The 20,945-nt window shown below is 43.0% G+C and overlaps 1 protein-coding gene across 1 annotated transcript; it reads left to right on the forward strand.

Moving 5' to 3' along the window:
* Positions 1 to 273: 273 nt before the first annotated feature.
* stat6 (signal transducer and activator of transcription 6, interleukin-4 induced) lies at positions 274 to 20,680 on the forward strand. The gene is made up of 20 exons (XM_041945110.1): positions 274 to 924; positions 8,035 to 8,180; positions 8,325 to 8,469; positions 8,998 to 9,078; positions 9,757 to 9,940; positions 10,976 to 11,076; positions 11,307 to 11,455; positions 11,617 to 11,733; positions 11,918 to 12,085; positions 12,373 to 12,460; positions 12,542 to 12,664; positions 12,937 to 13,029; positions 16,034 to 16,237; positions 16,321 to 16,415; positions 16,511 to 16,644; positions 17,757 to 17,906; positions 17,989 to 18,049; positions 18,161 to 18,241; positions 18,759 to 18,878; positions 18,986 to 20,680. Exons 2-20 carry the CDS (start codon positions 8,047 to 8,049, stop codon positions 19,044 to 19,046), a joined length of 2,289 nt encoding a protein of 762 aa, XP_041801044.1. The 5' UTR covers positions 274 to 924; positions 8,035 to 8,046; the 3' UTR covers positions 19,047 to 20,680.
* The last annotated feature ends 265 nt before the right edge of the window (positions 20,681 to 20,945 follow it).

A 20,945-nucleotide genomic window follows, 5' to 3' on the forward strand; every position in this document is an offset into this window, starting at 1 on the left:
GCCAGAATAAAACTTCTCTATCGTCTTTATACTGAGAGCTGACAGAGGTGTACAGTCCCGCGGGGCGCTGGATGCTGTAGGCCTGCTGCTTGTCCGACAGTGGGTGCCGTTGGGAATGTGTCGGACTCGAAGGTGCTGCCATCTGCAGATATGGTATCATGTGTCTCAGTAGAGTTACTGGAAGTTACCGCATCTGGTGAAATGACTCAACATTACTCCGCCTACGTGTCGTTCTGTGGAAGTGCACCAAGCCCAGCGGCTTCAGTTGTACTTTCTGTTTTACGCGCTGCAAATGAACGCCACATTTGAGCTCTATTTATAGCGTTTGCCTTATTCCTGGGACGTTAAAAGCAGCTTTGGCGTTGCGTAATTCACGCAGTAATAACAAAGGGATCACTGTGTATAAGTTCAGCCCGAACCCGAGTCCAGACGGCACAGTTAGACCTTCTTCTTCCTCTTCTTCTTCTTGTGCTGATGCTGCTGTACAACAAAAACTCCTCAGTCACAGTCATCATCGTCATCCTCATCATCACCACAGTGCTCAACAGGAGCCCCGATGTCTGCCCGGACCGCATTCACAGCTCGGTCATGTGTGAACTTGAACGTGAGGGCAGGAAATAAAGCGCGCTCCTCCGTTATTGGCACATCGTGCGTAACAGGGAAGTAAGCATAACCTACTTTCTGCGCTGCTGAAAGTTGCCTTCAACCCGTGCGAACTGCTCGGCTCTCCAAGCTGCTCTCTCCTCGGTTCAGAAGAAGCTTCTTGAAGGACACAGTTGGAGCTAAAATTAAGTGATGGGGCCCGGAGAGGATCAGTAGGGTATTCGGACTGGTGGAGGACTTATGAGACAGAGGAGGAGGAAGAGGCGACGGACCGGAGCGCTCTTTTTTTTTCAATGTTTTGAGATCTGTGTTTAACTGAAGGTAAGTGTTGCTGTTGTTTGCCCGGTGTTCATGTGTTGAAGGCTGGGGCCTGCTGCTGATGGGGCCTAGTCAGTTGTGGGAGCGGCGCGTAATAAACGAGGGTTTTGCGCGTCTCTGCCATGTTTTGGTCACCATAAAAAAAAGACAGCCTGTTGCAGGATGTGTGTCGGCCTGACACAGCCTCATAGCCTCACACTGTCATGCAGACTTTAAAAGTATGTCCAGTTTTTGTCACTTTCACCTACTAAAAGCAAACAGAGCTTTCACTCATTGCCTTGTGTCCTCATAACATATAAGGATATTATGTAATGATCAATTCAGCGTGAGTATTGTCTTCATCAGCCATTTGGTCCCTCCCTCCTCGCTCTGTGCCCCGATAGGCACATTTGTGTCAGCGTCACCGGCCTGTTCCTAGAAATCCAGCTCGGCCCGATGCTTTTTCTGTGGCGTGAAACCCCAGTATTGATATAATGGATCAGATTTTATGAGCTCCACGAACACCACGGGATGAATAGGCCCGTCACATCCCAGGCCAACACTGCAATACCAGAATAAAAACAATGCTTGATGCCTTTTTTGGTACCATGGCAAAAGAAGAAGGATTTTTTTTAATTAACCTTCACATAATGCAGATACAGAACACATACCAACACCTTTATGATAGTGTTAATAGTAATTAACATTATTATTCCTATTCTTGAATGTGTTCTTACTTTGTAGGCCGACCAATTCTTTATGACGTCGATTTTATTTACAGCTTTAGTACTTTCCACGCCATCAAATGTGTAATTAATGAAGATTGTATTGTTAAAAGGTTAGGTGTTTCTACCAGAAAGGGTCAATCAGGTGTCTAAGTTTCATTTTAGTGAACCCAGATTTCACAAGCCAGTGCCAGGGAAACGACAGGCACGTATGTGTTGAATCCACCAGAGGACCGAATCTGACGTGACAGTGATCCATGTGACGAGAGACTTCCTGCACAATAATATATCTCATCTTGAGCAGCCAGAGATGTTTTCCCAACGGCCTCAGATCCGCTCTTGGCCCTCACCACTACTGTACGGTTCCTCCCACATGCGATGAGAGAGAAAGGGGGAAGTCTCTCGCTTTCTCTTTTAAACAAGTCAGTCATGAACGTCGAGCCTACAAACGACAGAGGATTGCATACAGTAAAGTAATGGATGCCCAGAAAAATCTGCAATGGAACCTGAGAGATATATCGACACAGGTGTTGATAGTTCTGGTCTCAGAGGGTTTCCCATTTGTTTCCATCCTCAGTGGTTCCTCTAAGACTTCTTCTTCTGTTTTTAAACCCTGTTAAAGGGTTTTTTTTGGGGAGTTTTTCTTTTTCTAGGTTGAAGGTTGAAGGCCAGAGGGTGTTGAACACTGCAACCCGTAAAGCCCTTTGAGGCACATCTTTGACATATGGCTATTTGAATAAAGTTTGCTTGACTTGAGGCGTGTTCACACACTTTCAGTCATCTCACCCAAAATTAAGGGAATTGTTGTTTCACTTATCTGATGAAGGATGTTTGGGCATTTGGACTTGTCAGATTCGGGCTGCTCGGCCACTGAGCTGCTGCTGTCTGTAAGGAGGTGCAGCAGATTCCAGCTTTCAAAGGTTTGGCTGTGTTCATTTTCAAGGTTCTGGATGTTAGCTGGAGACGTCAGAAAGGCTGCTGCAGCCTGATAACAACCAGGTGCTGTGGTGTGTGCCAGTGCTCCTCGATGCTCTTGGTAATAGTGCAACCCTGATTCAAAAAAGTTTGGATGCTGCGTAAAACCTAAATAAAACAGAATGTAATAGGTTGTTCATCCTTTTGAATGCTCCAACAATACCTGTTTGGAACATTCCACAGGTAAACAGTTTCATTGGTAACAGGTGATAGTATCATGATTGGGTTTGAAAGGAGCATCCTGGAAAGGCTCCTTCGTTCACAACATTCACATGATTGCATAACGTGTATGACTCAATGGGCTCAGCAGCACGTCATAAAACCGTTGTTATGGTACAGTTTATCTGCGAATGATCGCTTCCTTGCATTCAACTTTTTTTGGATTTCTGGGTCGCAGAAGGTTTTAAAGGTGTGTTTCTGAATGGTGATGATCAGGAACTGATGTGGCAGTTTGTGCTTTCCTTTGTTCCCTTAAAGCAGTTTTATAGAAGTCCACATTCAGGCCTTCAACTGAGTGTTTTTCCCAATGCAAAAATCTTTATTGCATAACAGATGAGGCACCACTCTTCGCCATTAAGTGCTTTTGTTTCAGTAACTGCTCACTTGAGTACTAATTGATGCCAGCAGTCTCTCTCTCTCTCAGCCATTGCTCAAAGGTCATTAATAACCTGACTGTTGCTTTGATCTCAGTAATGATATTAGGGCGCAGCTAATGACTATTTTCCTTATCGAGTCGTCCAATGGCAGTTTTATAAAATTATTGCTCTATCAATCCCCATGTCTATAAAATGTCAGAAAATAGTGAAAAATGTCCAAGATGACGTCTTCAGATTGTTCTGTTAGACCAACAGGCCCCAAACTAAAGGCACTGAACTCCATTTACTGTCAAAGAGAAGATCCTCACATCTGAAAAACTAGACCTAATATTTGATAATATTGTTGCCAACACAGTTGATAATGCAATTGTTGTCTAACTGAGTAATCAACTCATCATTTCAGCTCTAAATTGAATAATCTATTACATAAATTATTTGCCTTATTTTTGAATGGCTGGCTGGACAACGTCGCCTTTTGTTATGGCATACTGCGATGGGCGTTTTCTCTGTTTTCTGATGTTTTGTAGAATGAGCGATTGGTTGGCAGGTCTATCAGTCGAGTAAATAATCGTTGCAGTGAGTGAGGAGAGGTTCCTTTCTTTGCTGTGTAATGTGCCAGGTAGTGTGAGGGCCAGCAGCTCATTCCCTTCAACCAGGGCAACATATGAAGTCAAATGATTGGACTTTTTAACTTTTAACTAACTTTTTCTAACTATAAGTTAAGAGAGTCTATAAGTTAAGAGTTCAAAACAAAATGATCAGATTTGACCCATACTGATTTGTGAGAATGCCTGTGGAAAATGACCAGCACTGCTCTGACTTCCGATTCTGCAGTGACATCAGCTGCACCACCTGACATGTGGTTTTCCATACCTGCACAGATCTTATCATATGTTGTGATATGAACCAAATGTCTTCTGAGTATCATGGGTTTCTATATCACTCATGTCTTCAACCAGACATTTAGCTGCAGCGGTGAGTACGTCTGTGTCTTCCCACTTTGTTCCGTGCATTAAGAGTCCGCTGAAGTTATTATTATTTTGGGCCGTAGAAATAAAAGCAGCTTGACATAGAGCCACGTCTGGATATGACAACTGGTTGCAACTGATATGCTTCAAGAAATTGAATTTTTCACTCATCAGTTGTGTAGTGGTCCTACATCTGCTGCAGCTGCATAAAATATCTGTTGCAAAGCCTCTTTTAAAAAGTCTCTTTTTAGTTTTATTTACAAGGTTAAATACAATAATGAAGTTACTGCAACAAAGCGTACAAGTGCAACTGTCCATTCTTTTTAAGCAATGCATCAAAGGATAATAATGAAAATAGTTATGATAATGGATGGTAATGAACAGAAAAAACCCAAATACATACAAATCAAAAGATGCAAAGTACAAAATGAAAAAGCAAAACTTGAACCAAAAACTTATGTAGATGGTGTGATAATATTTAATCCCATGCAAAAAAAAGGAAAAAAAAGAAAAAGAAAAAAATGATTTGACATACAGATCTAAAGTTTTGCATATTTTCACAAACTTGTGGCAAAAGATATTCTGGTTAATAAATGATGTGAATCCAATCATCAGCTGGAGGGGCCGCTGGCTCTAGACACTATCCAGTAATAACCTTTACGCCTGCAGCACTTAAACTCCAGATAGTGGAACAGAAACAGAGCAGCAGAGAAGAGAGTCAACAGTTTAAGTGGGATTTTTACCCCCAGGACACTTCCTCGAGGTTCCCCTTTCTTTCCCATTTTGTTTTATATACAATGAGTGAACTCACTGATTTTGTTGTAAACAATTGTAAATGATATGTTATCCAAATACTGCACTTTTAACTGCTCAATGCCGGATGTTCCATCTCTTCTTATAGGAACCAAATCTGGCTCCAAACTTTCACAACCTCTTTTAAACAATTATGTGCTTGAATGGTGTTGCACACTAACACAGAGATCTGTGGTTTCTTACCAGACCGAAACGTTGTCCCCAGTTATTACAGCTTGAAACTGACCTGACACCACATTCTGGAAACATTTCACTTGACATTTAGCTTATTTTAGACATTGCAGTGGAAACGTAGAACTCATAGAAGGAAAGGGAGAGGACCGTCATGGCCTTGTTTGAACTGCTGTTATGTGGTCTATGTGGGTTTCCAGGTCCTGGAGAGGGCTACTAATGTCTGAGTGAGTCCCACCGGGGATGTTTCTGGCAGGCGAGAAAGACTCCCAGGCTTTATAATACACCAGTCAAATGTATGTTTTGGACTTGTAAGATGAGAGAGGATATGACCTGACTGACTTGGTGGTTTATATTGGTTTATATCACATCCAAGGTCTTGTCTCTCTATGTGAAAATATCCTAAAATCTGCCTTTTAAAACTGAAAATAGTTCGAGTGTTAATACAAGTCTCAGTACATTATGTAGCGTAGCTTCATCTTCATTTTACTCCCAGACTGGAGACAAGGGGTCCTGATGTGGGGACTGTATGTCCACAGCTGGAGAAAACACAGTCACAGGAGGTCCAGACCACTGCTGAGGTCGCCGTCAGTGTCTCAAGCATCTTGTGAAGAGCTGAGCAGTGAGAGAAAGCCCAGATGGGTCACCTGACACAATATTCAGGTGCTGCCATCATCGGGGTTTATTGAAACAACGAATGCTGTTCTAATTGACTCTCCTCACAGCACTGTGTCTGACTTATTGAGGAAAGAGTTGCCTCACGATGCCGTGTGATTGTTGCTCAAGGCTGCTGAAACACTTCTCTCACAGCGGCAATACTGGATCAGCAGGTTCAGGGTGTTTCGCCCTTTGTACCCTATTCTTGCTGCAAGAGGCTGCACGACTGCCGTGCCCGTGTCAAACTGACTTGCTGCCCCCCTGCAGGGGAGAAACTGGAGTCCGAGTAGCAGCGCAGCCTTAGCAGCAATATTAGAGACACAGACATATGACGCATCACATTCCCCTGATAACTGATGTATGTGGTTGTGGTGCTATGACAAGAGGCAATAAGAAAGGCATTCATCGTTTGAATAAACACATAACCACCGAACCACAGCCGAGGCCTCCTTTCCTTTGCAGTGGTGCATTTTCCCAGACGAGAGAAGCAAACTTCTCTGTAGCTTAATATGTCCAAATATTTGCCGCCAAGATTGCAGGGCTGAAGGAGGAAATAGTTGTAATCAGCCGCACTAAGAAGATAAATGTTTAGACCCAATGTGGCTGCCTGGAATGCTCTGTCGACCTGTTCTGCACATTTGTCTGGTTCTCTCTCTGCAAGATAACAAGAATCAGCATGTGCGTTGGGTTCTGACAAGAATAAACACTGTGATCTCTGCCGCCATGTGCCAAGCCACCGTTCTGGCTTGTTTTGGCTGTACTTTTGTGCAGCAGTTTATGAGCAAGCGCTTGAACTCTCTACTCTCTACTCCAGCCACTGTTTAGATTGCTATAGTTGCTACGCTGCGTCTCTCTGCATGCCTGACTCCACACTGCCTGGTTACACTAAGCTGGCTCCCTGCAAGTTGCGAGAAAGTGTAAACTCAGAGGGACTAAACTGCAATGAACCCAAGCCCTCAAATTGGTTTTGGACACAGTGGAAGAGCAGGCGATTCACTGTTAATGTTTCTGTGTTGATATTATCTGCAGAAATCCAGTGTTCGCCTGTTATGCCGGATATAAAGCTGGTTACACTGGAACATTTTGAGCTCCAGCATATTAAACTGAACACATTAGTACAGCTGGCTTGTTGGTGTTGCACGAGCTGTTTGTACAGATAAAACAAAACAGATATTACATTTTAATCAGTGAGGTTTAGACGCACCCTTTCAGCCTTTATGCTAAGCTAAGCTAACCATTACCTGGCTCTACCTTCATATTTAGAATGAAGACGTGAGAGCAAGATTAATAAGCATAGAAGCAAAGTGTTGAATTTTTTCCTGGGGGGGGGGGGGGGGGGGGGACATATCTTGACCTCCTATAAGTATTCATTTTTCTCACCTTTCACAAAAACTTAAATGGAAGTTACTTACTCTTTTATTTTTGTGCAATTAAGTCAACGTGAACACCAACTCTGATCAAGAATGAGACAGGAAACCACTTTCAACTCACAGCCAGACAGCAGACAGATATCCAAGCTTTAAGATACAATGAAAGGATAAGGGTTTAACTGATAACTGTAACTGGTGGAATGTTTTACTCATTCAGAAGTAGATATCTTTGACCTTCACATTTTTTTAAGAAAGTGGTAAAGCGGAGCGTTCAAACACAGAACGCAACAGATTTCCATCATCTCTGTCTCTCCAAAGCTGTGGTGTACGTGTTTTCCAGATGGTTGTTTGTTTGACCTACATGCAGAAGTTTTGGACTCTATTCTAGTTTTCTTAACCCAACAATGAGTCCTTCCAACTAACAAGTGTTAGTTTGTCTGTGTATCCAAAGCCTGATGCAGTTTATTGCTGTCCGCCATAAACGTTCATAAACCTCCACTAAAATGTTGAACAAAGCTACGTGGGTTTGAACGATGTTGGCTGCACAGCGTGAGTTTTAAACGGCCGTCCTGGCTGCAGGACAGTGGGATTGTTGCAACAGATGTTACAAGTGAGTCATATCATTGGGGGGAGCGAATTTGTTTGGGCCTGAGTGCCTCAAACAGGGTTGGGAAGTGGGAAAGCATCGAGAGACTGTCTGTCTATTGTTGGTTTTGTTTTTTTCATGGGATTTGATATATGACATATTGATAAGTATTCTTTAATGCCATTGTGGTGCTTGAACGAAGACGTCTGTTTATTTAAAATGTAGCAGAACTGACTGGTCATACATAACGTCCTCTTACTCTGACTCGTGTAGCCCTGCTTGATCATGGCCCAGTGGGTACACATGTCCCAGATGATACAGTGCCTGCCTGATGAGACCATCAACAACCTCTATCCCCCATCCGCCTTCCCCATTGAAGTCAGACATTTTTTAGCTGAATGGATTGAGAGCCAAAGATGGTATGCGACAACATACGTACGACACATACACATACATATGCATGCAAACAGTTACGCGCATATGCTTGTATATATACATGCTTATTTCATATATTGTATGTTTGTCCGTTGCCTGTGTGTTGATCAATGTGTGTGTGCTCACAGGGACGACTTTGCGCTGGAGAAGGTGGAGCAGGAGAGCCAGGCTCAGGCTCTGTTGGACCAGACCATCAGCTTGCTGCAGTCGATTGCTCAGCAGAACGCCAACGTGGTGGACCGGATGAAGCTGATGCAGATCAGCAGGAACATGGTAGGGGGACTGTGACTGTGTGTCACTCAGCAGCTCCCAGAACAGGATTCAGGTTCCTCCCTGGATCCCTGGCAGGTTTAGATAAGACAGTGCCACTATACCTGCTGTTTGCAGCTGAGGTTGCATTGAGTTAATGCAGTTTCTTCAAGCCGTTATGTGCTGGATGATTCCATGAAGAAGATGATGATTTCATATGCAGGGAAAAATTGTGTTTCCCATGAGTAATGGAAGGTGTTTCTAGGGTTGTATAGAGGGTGAGAAGTGCCCACAACTATATTTAAATACTTCAAGAAAAAAATAGCCCTACATACAATATAGTGACCACAAAGGAATGTGTCTTAGGAATTCATAACCACGCAAGCCTCTTTAAATATGTTTGTGCCAACCTGATACAGCATAAAAGCAGGGAAGCTGCAGCTAGAGGTGTATTATTCATGACTGAATAAACCACTGCATACGAGTTGCTGCCAAGGTGCTATTATGGACTCTTTTTGATAAGACTTCATAAGACATGTGCTTGTTTTACAGACCATGTTTCAGCCGCAGCCTCTGCAGTTTGGCGTGATGGTCAGGGACATCCTCAGGAAGGAGAGGGTTCTGCTCAACACGGTGAGATCCTTTGGAACAAATGCAAACAGTAGCAAATAGGCAGCAGGTGTAAAAAGTGTTTATTTCTAAACCCTAGTTTGTAGTATTTTTTCCTCCTGCAGCAGGGTGTAAACCACAATTTACATCAAAATGTGTAGTCCTTCTCAGAGTCGTAACTCTAAACACGAATGAGGACATTACTATCGCTCATGTCTTTTGTAAATAAACATCCATATATCCATTAGAAATTACAGCAAAAATGCTCCTTGTAACTGCAGAACTTTTCAGTTGTAGTATCAAAGATAATTTACAGGTACATTGCAAAGGCAAACTGCTTATAGCTAATTTGGCCTTATTACTGGTGCCAGTTTGGCAAGATGCATGCAGATATCAGCTAAACAAGCAGGGCTCAAGTAGGAGCCCACACCTATCTAAGTGACTCCAGGGCAGCATCGTACTTCCTGTTTGCATCCCCCAAATCCTCCAAATTGTGTAAGACAAAGAATGATAATATTAGGAACAAAATTGTTTGTTTGTTTGTGTGACTTTTAGGCAGCAATAGGTGAAGTTAATCTGTTTTCTAGATAATTTCCACTATTGATTTACTTTTAATAGCAGAGTAGTGAAGTATTGGAAAAATAGTTGTGACCCCACTGCCGCCATACTGTAAGTGTATTTAGTTCTGTTCCATGTCTGCAGCCCACTCAGATACCCAGGCCTCCACAGTACCAACAGTGCACGAGTAGAGAGTCTTCCTTCCCCAACATGCAGGACGTAGACCACCTGGTTCTGAAGGTGCTCGATGTCCAGGAAGCCCGACAGAAGATGCACCAGCTGCAAGAAGAGCTCAACTGGGAGAGGCAGAACTACGAGGGTTTACAAGGTGAGGCGCACAAACACAAGGCGGACTGAACACAGACACTCCCTTCAGTAACGAGCTCCTTCATGTTCACATGCCTAAACAGCCACAGAGTGCCAGTAAACAACTACTTCATCATCATCATTAGTTATCAATAACAACTTCTGATTGGTGTGAATTGAGTTGTGGTAAATTTGGTGAGATCCAACTTAAATATCAGAAAGCCAGCTGCTTGGAGCATCAAGATGGAAGGCGCTGGACAGAAACAGCTGTGAGTCTCTGGTGTAGGAGTGAAACCTGAAAAAGAGGAGTAACATGTAAATATAAAACAGCCAAGAATGGAGCCCTGAGGTGCCCCCTCATGACATCACTGGCCCTGATCTGGCTTCCCCTTTTACTGTTCTGCAGGCAAAGCTTTCAAGTTTGCATAAATTCACATTTAGTTTAAGACAAAATGTGAGATGCCTCGTTTTTGGATGACAGGTGGTGTTAAAAGCAGCTACCAGAGCTTCTACTTCCACCACAGCAGTTTTTCCCTTCTTGTGTTTGTGCTCTGACACCTCATACACATACTTCAGTTACACTTAATGGAAGTTAATTACCTTTTGTTTCATACTGCTCAGCTGGACATCCCCGCTCATTCAACATGTTATTTATGGATAGTGTCCTGTTTAAAAGAAATACTTTTCCAGTGTACATTGCAGGAAGTGCTATCCATATCAGTCATACATGAGATGTGTATCTTGCCAAGCTTGCTACATTGTTTGTGTCCTTGTTCTCTGTCTGGCCTGGCCTGTGTGGCATGTTGCCCAGTCTAACCTGTTTTATCTGGTTCTAAGAAGAGGTTTTCATTTCCAGACATTGTCAGTAATCCCTAATGTACAATAACTCCCATCCTGTCATAAATAATGCTGTTTTATTTAGTGCTTGTCAGAAGGACGGCCAAAACGTTCCAGTCAAGCGTCAAGGAAAGGTGTCATGATTAGTTTGTCTGAAATGCAGAAGTATCCTGTAGGGCACAATGGACTCAACGTACGATATTATTTTTTGTTTGCACAGGGCCGATCCAACAGAACGGACTGGATCCCTCGAAGTCAGAAATCCAGAAACTACAGAACCACATCCAGCAGCTCGAGTACAATGTGAAAGCAACAGCCACGGTGAGCGCGCTGCGAGTGCCGACATTACCGGCACCTTAGAGGGGAATAAGTTCTTGTTTATACATCGCTGAAGGAGGTTGTGTCATCTAAACAGATTATACAGATTTGCAGCTGATTTTTCAAAGAGACAGCAGCTCTAAGGCCAGAGCTTCACACTGACACGCACATGCGTCCGTGTGTTTGCCCATGTGTGTCAGTGTAACGTGTTTGGATGTTGGTTGTTGTTGTAGAAGCGTTTCCAGCTGCTGAAGGAGTGCGTGGACTGTCTGGACCAGTGTCAGACCCGACTGATCAGCAGGCTGAAGTCGTGGAGGTGGGAGCAGCACAAGGCCGCCATTGGACATCCCTTTGACGACAACCTCAACCCGCTGCAGACCTGGTGAGGTGCAGCCCACTCCACTTGTCCCCTTCTGGACTGACTGCCGCTGTGTTGTATTGCTTTTATCCAATCCTTGCAAATCCTCATCCCCCTTTGGAGGATGTGATTGCTGGTGATAAACTGTCTGTGCTTTCACTTTCTTTACATGTTTCCTGCATTAGGTGTGAGCAGCTGCTTGGAGTGAATGGGAAACTGCGACAGGAATTGATGCTGATAGGGGAACCGATCCCAGAGCTCCAGGAAAGGCTGGGCCAACTTCTGCAGGTTCTGGTTCAAAGGTAGCCCACTCACTCTGTTTTCCTTTCTATATATTCGTGTTCCTTTTGAACTGTGAAAGAAAGTGAATGTATTTAACTCACACTTTCCTTTCCTTCGCTCACAAACAGCAACATACATGACTTTCACACAATCTTTAAAGCAAAAAGCATGTTTCTTCACTCATGTAGCTGTTGTGTCCTTCAGCTCTCTTGTAGTGGACAAGCAGCCCCCACAAGTCATTAAGACCCAGTCAAAGTTCTCCACGACTGTGCGATATCTGCTGGGGGAGAAAATAGCTCCTGGGAAGCCTGTGGTGCTGAAGGCGCAAATCATTAATGAACTGCAGGCCAGGAACCTGGGCAGTGTACCCGGGTGAGTCATACTGTGAACATGGAGGACTGTACGCTGTCAGGGAGGGTTGTTTAATTGGTTTTCATACTATTCAATGCTTTTTTCCCCACTTGTAGTACCAAGCAAGTATTTTTGGATTTGTGCTGGTAATTATTGGGGTTATAGGTGAAAACTTGCACCTCAAAACAATTAACTCACAATTTATTCCAACACAATAATTAGGGAATATGCAAGAACCAGAAAATGGCCTTCATTAAGGTGCTTTCTGTACTCAACAGTTCGTGCTTTTCTCTGTTTGTCCCCTGCAGGGATAACGTGGGCGAGCTGATCAACAACACGGCCATCCTCGAACACAACACATCCAGCAAGAGCACATGTGCCACCTTCAGGAATATGGTATGCACCGCTCTGGATTTCTCAGCCCAGATTGAGTTATCGTTTAGTGTTGTTAACAAATTTGTTGTTTTGGCTTAACAGTCCATCAAGAAGATCAAGAGGGCCGACAGAAAGGGATCAGAGTCTGTGACAGAGGAGAAATTTGCTCTCCTGTTCTCGGCAGAGATCACCATCACAGGCTGTGACACTCCCTACAGGATACAGGTTTGAGTCAGTCATTGTCCTGCATGTTCTTCTGGTCTTTACGTTGTGTTAATGAAATTTGGTTGGTTTGGCCTCATGACGAGGGTGTTGCATCCATCAGCACACATGCTGTGATCAATGGCTACCGCAGCGATTCACTAAGCTGACTATGTGATCATACACATTAGATTTCAGAGTTTGCAACTGTTACATGATTTAAATTGTATTTTCAGTATATATCCTTAATGGGAACAGGGCTATCAACAAACTTCAGCTGATATCATTGATTACAGATGATCTCACTGCCGGTGGTCGTCATTGTCCACGGGAGTCAAGACAACAATGCTCTGGCCACCATCATCTGGGACTGTGCTTTTTCTGAAGCAGTAAGTGTCCGATTATTCTTTTAGTTTTTGTTTTTTCTGTTTCTTCTCCTGTTGCTTTTATGTCCCTTCACTTTGTAGCCTCTGTTACTAATGATGCTGTTTGTCTGTCTGTGCTGCCGTGAACACACCAACTCTATTTCCATCAGCCAACTCATGTGGAATAGATTATAATGTGACTATAGACTGCACAGCATTAGTGTATGGCGCCTAGGCTCCGGCTTCATCACTTCCCGCAAGGAAACACCAAGCACAGCACAGCAAGCTCATGATGTGAACTTCCTGCCATAGAGGAATGTAGGCTAGAAAAAGCCACAGGAGGATGCTAAGGTGGAGGTAGGGCTTATGAAATGCAGTATGAGCAGCATCATGACAGCAGCAGGCCGAAAGTGAAAGCACGGCTTCTTGTGAGCGGTGTTGCAGCCGAGTGGAGCGCTGATGGCTTATGATGGCAGGGGTGCGTTGGATAGAGAGGAGTATGCAATATGAGTGCAGTGGCAGACTGCAGTGAGTAGACTGACTGAACACATACATGTGATGAACACTATGTGCAGGATCACATTATAGAGCATTATCTGCTAATGTTTTGGTATTAGTTTGAATTTAAATAAAATATATAGGTAGATAATAGATGTGCGCAGAGACATCATTATCTGTCTCTGTATCTGTTTGACCAATGACATTATCTGCCTCTGAATCTGTATACAGATAGAAGACCAGAGGTGGGTGGGTTTATACTGAAAGCACATTAAATTGGGAAAACTAACCTAAGATTAATTGGTGGTGTAATTGTTGTGCCCTCAGAACATCAAATTGATTTGTTTTTAATTAATCATGAAATATATTTCCACTTCCTCATACTCAAGTAAACTGTTTTTTTTATCTGTCTGCAACCCCCTCTTCTGAAACTATCTGAAAGGTTCTGATTTTCACTGGAAATAGAAACTGTACGTTAAAGGTGAATTGCATGTTTGAAACTTGAAAGGAGTTGAAACACTGAATAACCATAAATTCCAACGGTGCTGCATTTACGTTTCTCGATGTGTTAACGTTACTGCAGTTTGCTTGGAAACATGCACATGGAAAGGGTGCTAGATATTATACTCAAGTGATAATAATATAATAATAATAATAATAATAACACTAGCGGGAGAAGCTCACGCCACCGAGCCCTGACGTGAAGTTATCAGAAGCAGCAAAAAGGCCTCACATCACACACCTCAGTGACGGAAGAAGCTCTTCAGCAATGTAGCAAACATAGAAGTCACCGCTGGAGCATCCACTGTGAGCATTTCAGCATTTAGCATCAAGCCAGGCCAGTCACGCAGCATGCATCCTGGGTGTGTTTGATTCGTGTCACTTGGCGGAAACAGGCTACCATACTAGAATGGCATTGCCCTGTGTATATGCTATGCGAGTATAAACAGAGTTGACATTTAGCATCTATAGGCTCTGACCTCATGAGGCATGCACCGATCTCACCACTGCAGAACCGAGGACTGACTGACAATGATAAACCGCTCCCAAACTCACAGTAGACACAGAGGCTGGCGTCAGCTATCAAGTGGAATCTACCCACTCTGTGTGGGCTGTGTGGCCATTGACAAACAAAGCACCTTCAGCCATTGCAGGAAATATACCATCTGCTAAACTGAGGTAGATAAATCTAAACCCAGAAATTATCCCTATGTGCAGCAGAATGTGTCAGCTAGGGGCAACAGGACTTATCTCATGACACTTTTCAAGCAGAGGAGGTAATGACTGAACACTTTAATGTACAGAGACCCAACAGTTCCCCCATGAGCAAGCACTTGGCAATGACAGTGAGGAAAAACTATCTTTTAATAGGCAGAAACCTCGAACAGAACCAGGCTCTGGATGGAGCAACCATCTGCCTCAACTAGTTGGGTGGAGAAAGAGACATAGAGAGAGAGAGAGAGAAATGCACAATGCCAGTAATAACAAGAACAGCTATAATAGTAGATCTGAAGTTTAAATACAGGGATTTTAACAGCAGGGGAAACGGGAAGACATGATGCAGAAAAACAGAACAGGAGGAAATAGCAGACATTCACCCACAGAGGAATAAACAGGAACTTCATTGAACTCTAGCCAAAGCTTCATTACAATGTGATGTAGTTCACTGACAATTGATGAATTAGGTGATTGCAGTGTCTATGTCACAGTTCAGAGAACAGTGTTAGCATAATTCAGGAAGGTCTGCCATATTAACATCTTCAGGAGAGCCACAAAGCACATACCTGAACTTTATTTCACTAATGAGGCTCTTCTCACCTCAGAGCCCACGTATTATTGCATCGGCTGTTGAAAATTATCTGAGTTTTGAATATAGAGCTCTGAAAATTGGATAGAAAAGTGTCAGAACATGGGAGCAAAGGGGGCGACGAGTGAGCCAGCAGGCACAACGCCAGAGCCCTGGAACTGACTCACCTAATAGAATGCAATCCTTTTTACTGTTATCAATTACACTTTCAATGCTATGACAAGTCATAATATCTGCTGTGAAAAAGGTCTATTGATTTTTTCATGAAGGCGATATTACAGGAGGATAATCACTGTGCTAATAGGCCATGTGCAAGATGACATATTTACATCCCTACTGCCAATACAAGATATCATCCTCTCCTGGAGAGTTTGTACAAAAGCTATTCAGCAATTTATCAAAATACTCACATATGAGTGCTCTCAAAACATCTCCTGCTGTCTTTCATCAGACAGAATATTGTATGCAGCTTTACCAGTTTCCCATATAGAGTTGGAGGTGAGCCACAGTCTTACGGTAATGTGCACACAAGCTCTGTGGATGGGTTTCCTGTTTGTTGCTCTCTGCTTCCTCAATCAAAACAAGTCCAAGTGTTTGTGACTGGAAATAGTCTGATGCGGTCTGTGAGAAATAAATGGATTTTTGGAAACGCCTGACCACTGAAGCAAAATGAATGTCTACAATAAACGTTTGTGATGCTACCGTGTTTGTCGCTGTCATCAGGACAGAGTGCCTTTCGTGGTGCCGGAGCGTGTGCCCTGGAGGATGATGTACAGCACTCTCAACAGTAAATTCACCGCTGAGGTGCAGACACAACACAATCTGGACCATTACAACCAGCACTTCTTGGCCCAGAAGATATTCGACAAGCCTGACTTTGCTGACGACTTCAGCAACATGATGGTGTCCTGGGCCCAGTTTAATAAGGTGCACACCGGCGAATGTGCTCTCAAGCAGACATACGTAGGCAGACATACACTCAAATCTCACAGTGCCTTTCATTCTCACAGGAGGTTCTCCCGGGTCGACCGTTCACGTTCTGGCAGTGGTTTGAGGGAGTGATGGAGCTGACCAAGAAGCACCTGAAGACCTACTGGAGTGAAGGGTGAGGAGACCCCGCCTGCTGTTTCAATAGTAAACATTATTGCCTGCTCCAGTCTGTCAATAATGACAAGTGTTTGCAATTTTTTGCTCCTCTAGGCTGATATTTGGCTTCATTGGGAAGCAGCATCTACACCTGATTCTCAAAGACAGGCCCAACGGGACGTTCTTGCTTCGCTTTAGTGACTCTGAGATCGGAGGGATCACCATTGCATATGTGTCTGCTACTGAGAGTGAGTGTTGGTGCGGTCGCAGTTTGAGTTTAACTCTGTTTGGTTTCATTTTGTTGCCCCCATTAAGCTTCTCTATTTCCTCTGTGGACTGCAATGATGCTTAAGTGCACCCAGTAAACTCAGTGCTGACGTGGTCACAAGGGCTAACACACAGTATATCTTTCATTTTTATGTGAAGTAATTTCACGACTTCATTTAGATAATTGTCACTTGATGCTTTAACACCCTCCCCACATTTTGTATTCAGTCTTTTTCACTTCTCAATCACTCTTCCCCTGAAAGGTGGTAGTGGGATTTTTTCTTTTCTCTGATCCACAGAGAAAGGCTGAGCTGTATTATGATCCAGCATTGTGTATCATGTAGTAGACACTGCTGGTTGTGACCACATGGGATGACATAGCATTGGCCGTTGCTGTTGCTGTGTTTGTGGCTGTAGCCATGGCTGTGTTATAGTCATACTTATGATTACGGCTGTGACACATCAGTTTATAATGGGTGACTACATGTAGGGGATGTGTGTGTGTGTGTGTGCAGTGAACTGAACTGGTTTTGCTGGAGGAGTGTCTTTGTTGGCTGAAAAAGTAGTTCTGAAAAATAATCCCACTGTGACCCTTTGGGGGGTCTGTAGACATCCTGTTTTGAGACACTACATTGTGTGTCCTGTACCTGAATTATTTTTAGGACAGCATTCTTCTCCTCAGAAAGTTGGGGCGCTGTGTGGTAAATAAAATGAACCTGTTTACGTGTGGAATGTGAAATTAAATATATTGTATTTGTACTATTTTCAAGTGAGTTTATGTCAAAAAGGATTAGCAAATGATCCCATTCTGTTTTATTTATGTTTTAACCAGTATCCCAACTTTTTGTAATTAGGGTTGTAGATACATATGTTCAGTGTTGATATTTATGCAAGGTTTCATAGTGAAGCAGTCTGCTGAGTCCTACATAGTTCTAATATCCCACTTGTGTAACAGTAGCTGATAAGGATAAAGTAATAATAACAATAAAAATGCTAATGATGCTAATAATACTGAGTGCCACAGCGTGTCACCCTCTCACTTCCCTCTCTCACACACTCATGCAGTGACACAGCAAACATTTTTCTCTCTCAGATGGGGGACAGAAAATCCAGAACATCCAGCCCTTCACCAAGAGAGACCTTGAGATCCGTAGCCTTGGCGACCGCATCCGGGACATCAGCCACATAACACACCTGTATCCTGAATTTCCTAAACATGAAGTTTTCAAAAAATTCTACTCAGGTAACGATCATGATGCACAGAGTCAGCTTTATGCTCTTGAGTTCAAGTGAGAACAGACGACTAACGCTTTCATTTGAAACAGAGCCTCAGGCGTCACCCATCGGAGGTTACATCCCTGTGTCGCTCCACACTAAAGTCGGCATGTAAGGAACTGTTCTTACAAATAAACCCTGTCATTTGATGTAAAGTCATTTTTAGGAGAAATGAAAAACATTGGAAACATGTCATGTTTGTATGTGTGTGCGTATGTGCAGGGAAGCTGGCACAGCCACGCACCCAGCTCCCAGTATGGCCCCTCTCGCTGAAAGCCCTCACAGCACTGTCGGCTTCCCAGTGTAAGTGTCGCTTCTACACGTTTCTCTCTTCCTCTTCATTCCCATGGTACCCAACTCACTTCCTGTCATTCATATTCCCCTGTGCTCCTCTACCGGCTAACAACTGACTTACATGCAACATTCGCCATAAAGTCTCATAAAAAGAGAGACTACCTGAGCAAATCAAAGGAAAATCAGATGTCTTCTTAATAAATTTAAGAGCCAATCAAATGTACTCAAATACTCCCAACTTCAGCTGCCTGAAAACAAAATGAAAATGAAAAGTGATGCAGATTTGTGTTGCTATGTCAGACACTTTTGAACATATTTCACAGGGATTTCTTGTCATTAAAAGGTCCTGATTAAGTAATGAGGCCTGTGATTTCTAGTTTGACCAGTGTCAGTTTATCAGGCCCAAGCATGCCAACTCCTTTGTCCTTTGATCATGTGACTGAAGGAAATGTGCGTCTGACACTGTTAGCTGTTCATAAATCTAAGGATCTAAGGATGTTGATAGCGTTCCTGCTGTTTCTTTCAGGCATCAGTTCCAGCAGCCATTCAGCCCACAAGAGTCCATCCCTCAGGACATAATGGAGACAGCACCGACTCCTGCGGTGGAGTTCAGTCCAAACCCTCCTGTTGTCTTCACTGAACACATGTAGGTTTTTATCTTCAGGTCTGTGCATGAAATCCATTGATGTGCTTTCCAAAAATACTTTTACATCGCGCTGAGATGCCACTTATGTGCATGTGTCTGTCATCTAGTTCCACAGGTAACAATATGGAGCTAGATTTTGACACTCTCCTCCAGACTCTGAATAATTAGGAAGGCTTCCCATCAAAGTTGTTTTTGAAGAGCAAAACAGACATCAAACACAGACCAGGAGTAAACTCATCTGTCTGACCTTCACGTGAACGAAGCGTCATTGCGCCAGACTTTCTTCCTCCGCTTCCATAACCCGTCTACACCTTCATCTACTTCTGAGAGGTTGGAGGCAAATTTGATTCCTGTGGGACTCATCGTGTTGAGCTGGCGCTACGTGGAAAGCAGGAAATCAATTTAAAGACAAGGTCAAACTGAGAGCAAACCAGAATGAAGGGTCATCGCTGTCTGTCGGCCATCTTTGTTGTGCAACCTTTCCTTTCTCTCTCTCTCTCTCTCTCTCTCTCTCTCTCTCCTGATGGTAGGTTTGTTGATGGTGATTTCTCTACTTGTGTGTGTGTGTACTAAACTCCAGGCGTCTTGGAAAATAAGTGATTTACTGTACAGATTACAGCGCTTTTCCACCGTCGACCAAACACGCATGAAAGCAGGCAGTGTGATACTTCTGGCCACTGGAGATTACTGTCTAGATCATTTTGTCATCTGTAATTGTTGATTTTTTTTAAGTCATGATGAGGAAAGCATATTTAACAGGTTCCCCCCCGTTGTGTATAACCCTTGTGATTGAAAACCCCGGCGGAGGATGAGCTATAGCATGTTGTACACTCAGTCTCACAGTAACACACAATATGCATGGTAAATACTTCATTAAAGCTTTGTGAGCCTGACCCGCTCTGTGTTATATTTAGGATTAGGAACATGAAAGGAACAATAAGCTTCTCCATCACTGGTGACTGTGAAACTATACCACATTGACAGACACTTACAATGCAGCAGATGGCAGAGCTGGTGGTGATGGTGCTGGTGGGAAATGCTTCTATTATTCTGTTTACTTAAAGACTCATTTGTGCGTATTTTATGTTATTTGTATATATTTCTAAAGCTTTTGTGAGCTAATTCCAGCCAAAAATTGTTGCCATTTTTGTAAGTCTGTATCAGGTCCTGCTAACGGAGTATATGTTTCCTGGTGACATGGTTTAGGTTCTTTGCACACACAAACAAGCAGTTTGTTTATCTGTCTTCAGTCCCTGGAGTGCTAAAACCGATGAAAGTAAATGATCAATGATTCTTCCTTTATTCTTCTCAAATTTAATTTAACTAAATTAATGTAACGTTTTGGTTTGAGTTGTGTGATAAAGATGAAAAAAGTGAATAAGGGCAATCGGAAATGAAGAACGAAGAACTAATTAGCATTTGTAGTTCGTTGGAATCATTACAAGATAAATCAGACTGTTTTTCTGAAAGGGGATGCAGGGATCTTTAAATCTAATTTTGTTTGGACTTTAGCAGCTTTTCTTCACAGCTGAATGTATATCAAAACCAATTTTCCAAACTAAGCTCTGGTTTTATGAGAAGCTTTGCACTACCTGCCTTCACTGTCAATGTTATGCATGGATGAATACAGTGGTGTGCTGGATGTACCATGATGCATGTATGTTTGCCGGATGATAACCTTTTATATCTTGTGGACTGACTTTTGGATAAATCACTCCGAGGCTACTACTACAATCCGTATAATCTTTTAACCGTGGTGACAAAATAAAAGCTCAGTTTTTCGCAAAATATCAAAAATATTTTTGTGAATTTATTTACAAGAAATTGGTTATCTCCCTCATGTCAGTGACTGATATCATAGGTGTTTATGTCAAACGATGGAACAGTGCACACAGAGTGTTGCAGGCAGATAAATTGCAAATTTCACTGCCATGGCCTTTGGCATGTGTTTTGTTGCTGGGTTTAGTGGAATATGTGATGATAATTGTTGCATACATCTAAGATTTGTTTCCACATGCAAATGTCTGGAACCATCTATTTAAATCCTGTATTTTTCTGCAGTCGGTC

The sequence above is a fragment of the Chelmon rostratus genome, chromosome 10 (genome assembly GCF_017976325.1).
Source record: "Chelmon rostratus isolate fCheRos1 chromosome 10, fCheRos1.pri, whole genome shotgun sequence".
Classification (NCBI taxonomy): Eukaryota; Metazoa; Chordata; class Actinopteri; order Chaetodontiformes; family Chaetodontidae; genus Chelmon; species Chelmon rostratus.

Bases quoted from the DNA above. Each gene is read 5' to 3' on its own strand.
- stat6 (XM_041945110.1), top strand. From the start codon at position 8,047: ATGGCCCAGTGGGTACACATGTCCCAGATGATACAGTGCCTGCCTGAT. The intron at 9,941-10,975 runs GTGAGGCGCACA...TTGTTTGCACAG, and splicing joins GAACTACGAGGGTTTACAAG to GGCCGATCCAACAGAACGGA. The intron at 11,456-11,616 runs GTGAGGTGCAGC...TTCCTGCATTAG, and splicing joins CTCAACCCGCTGCAGACCTG to GTGTGAGCAGCTGCTTGGAG.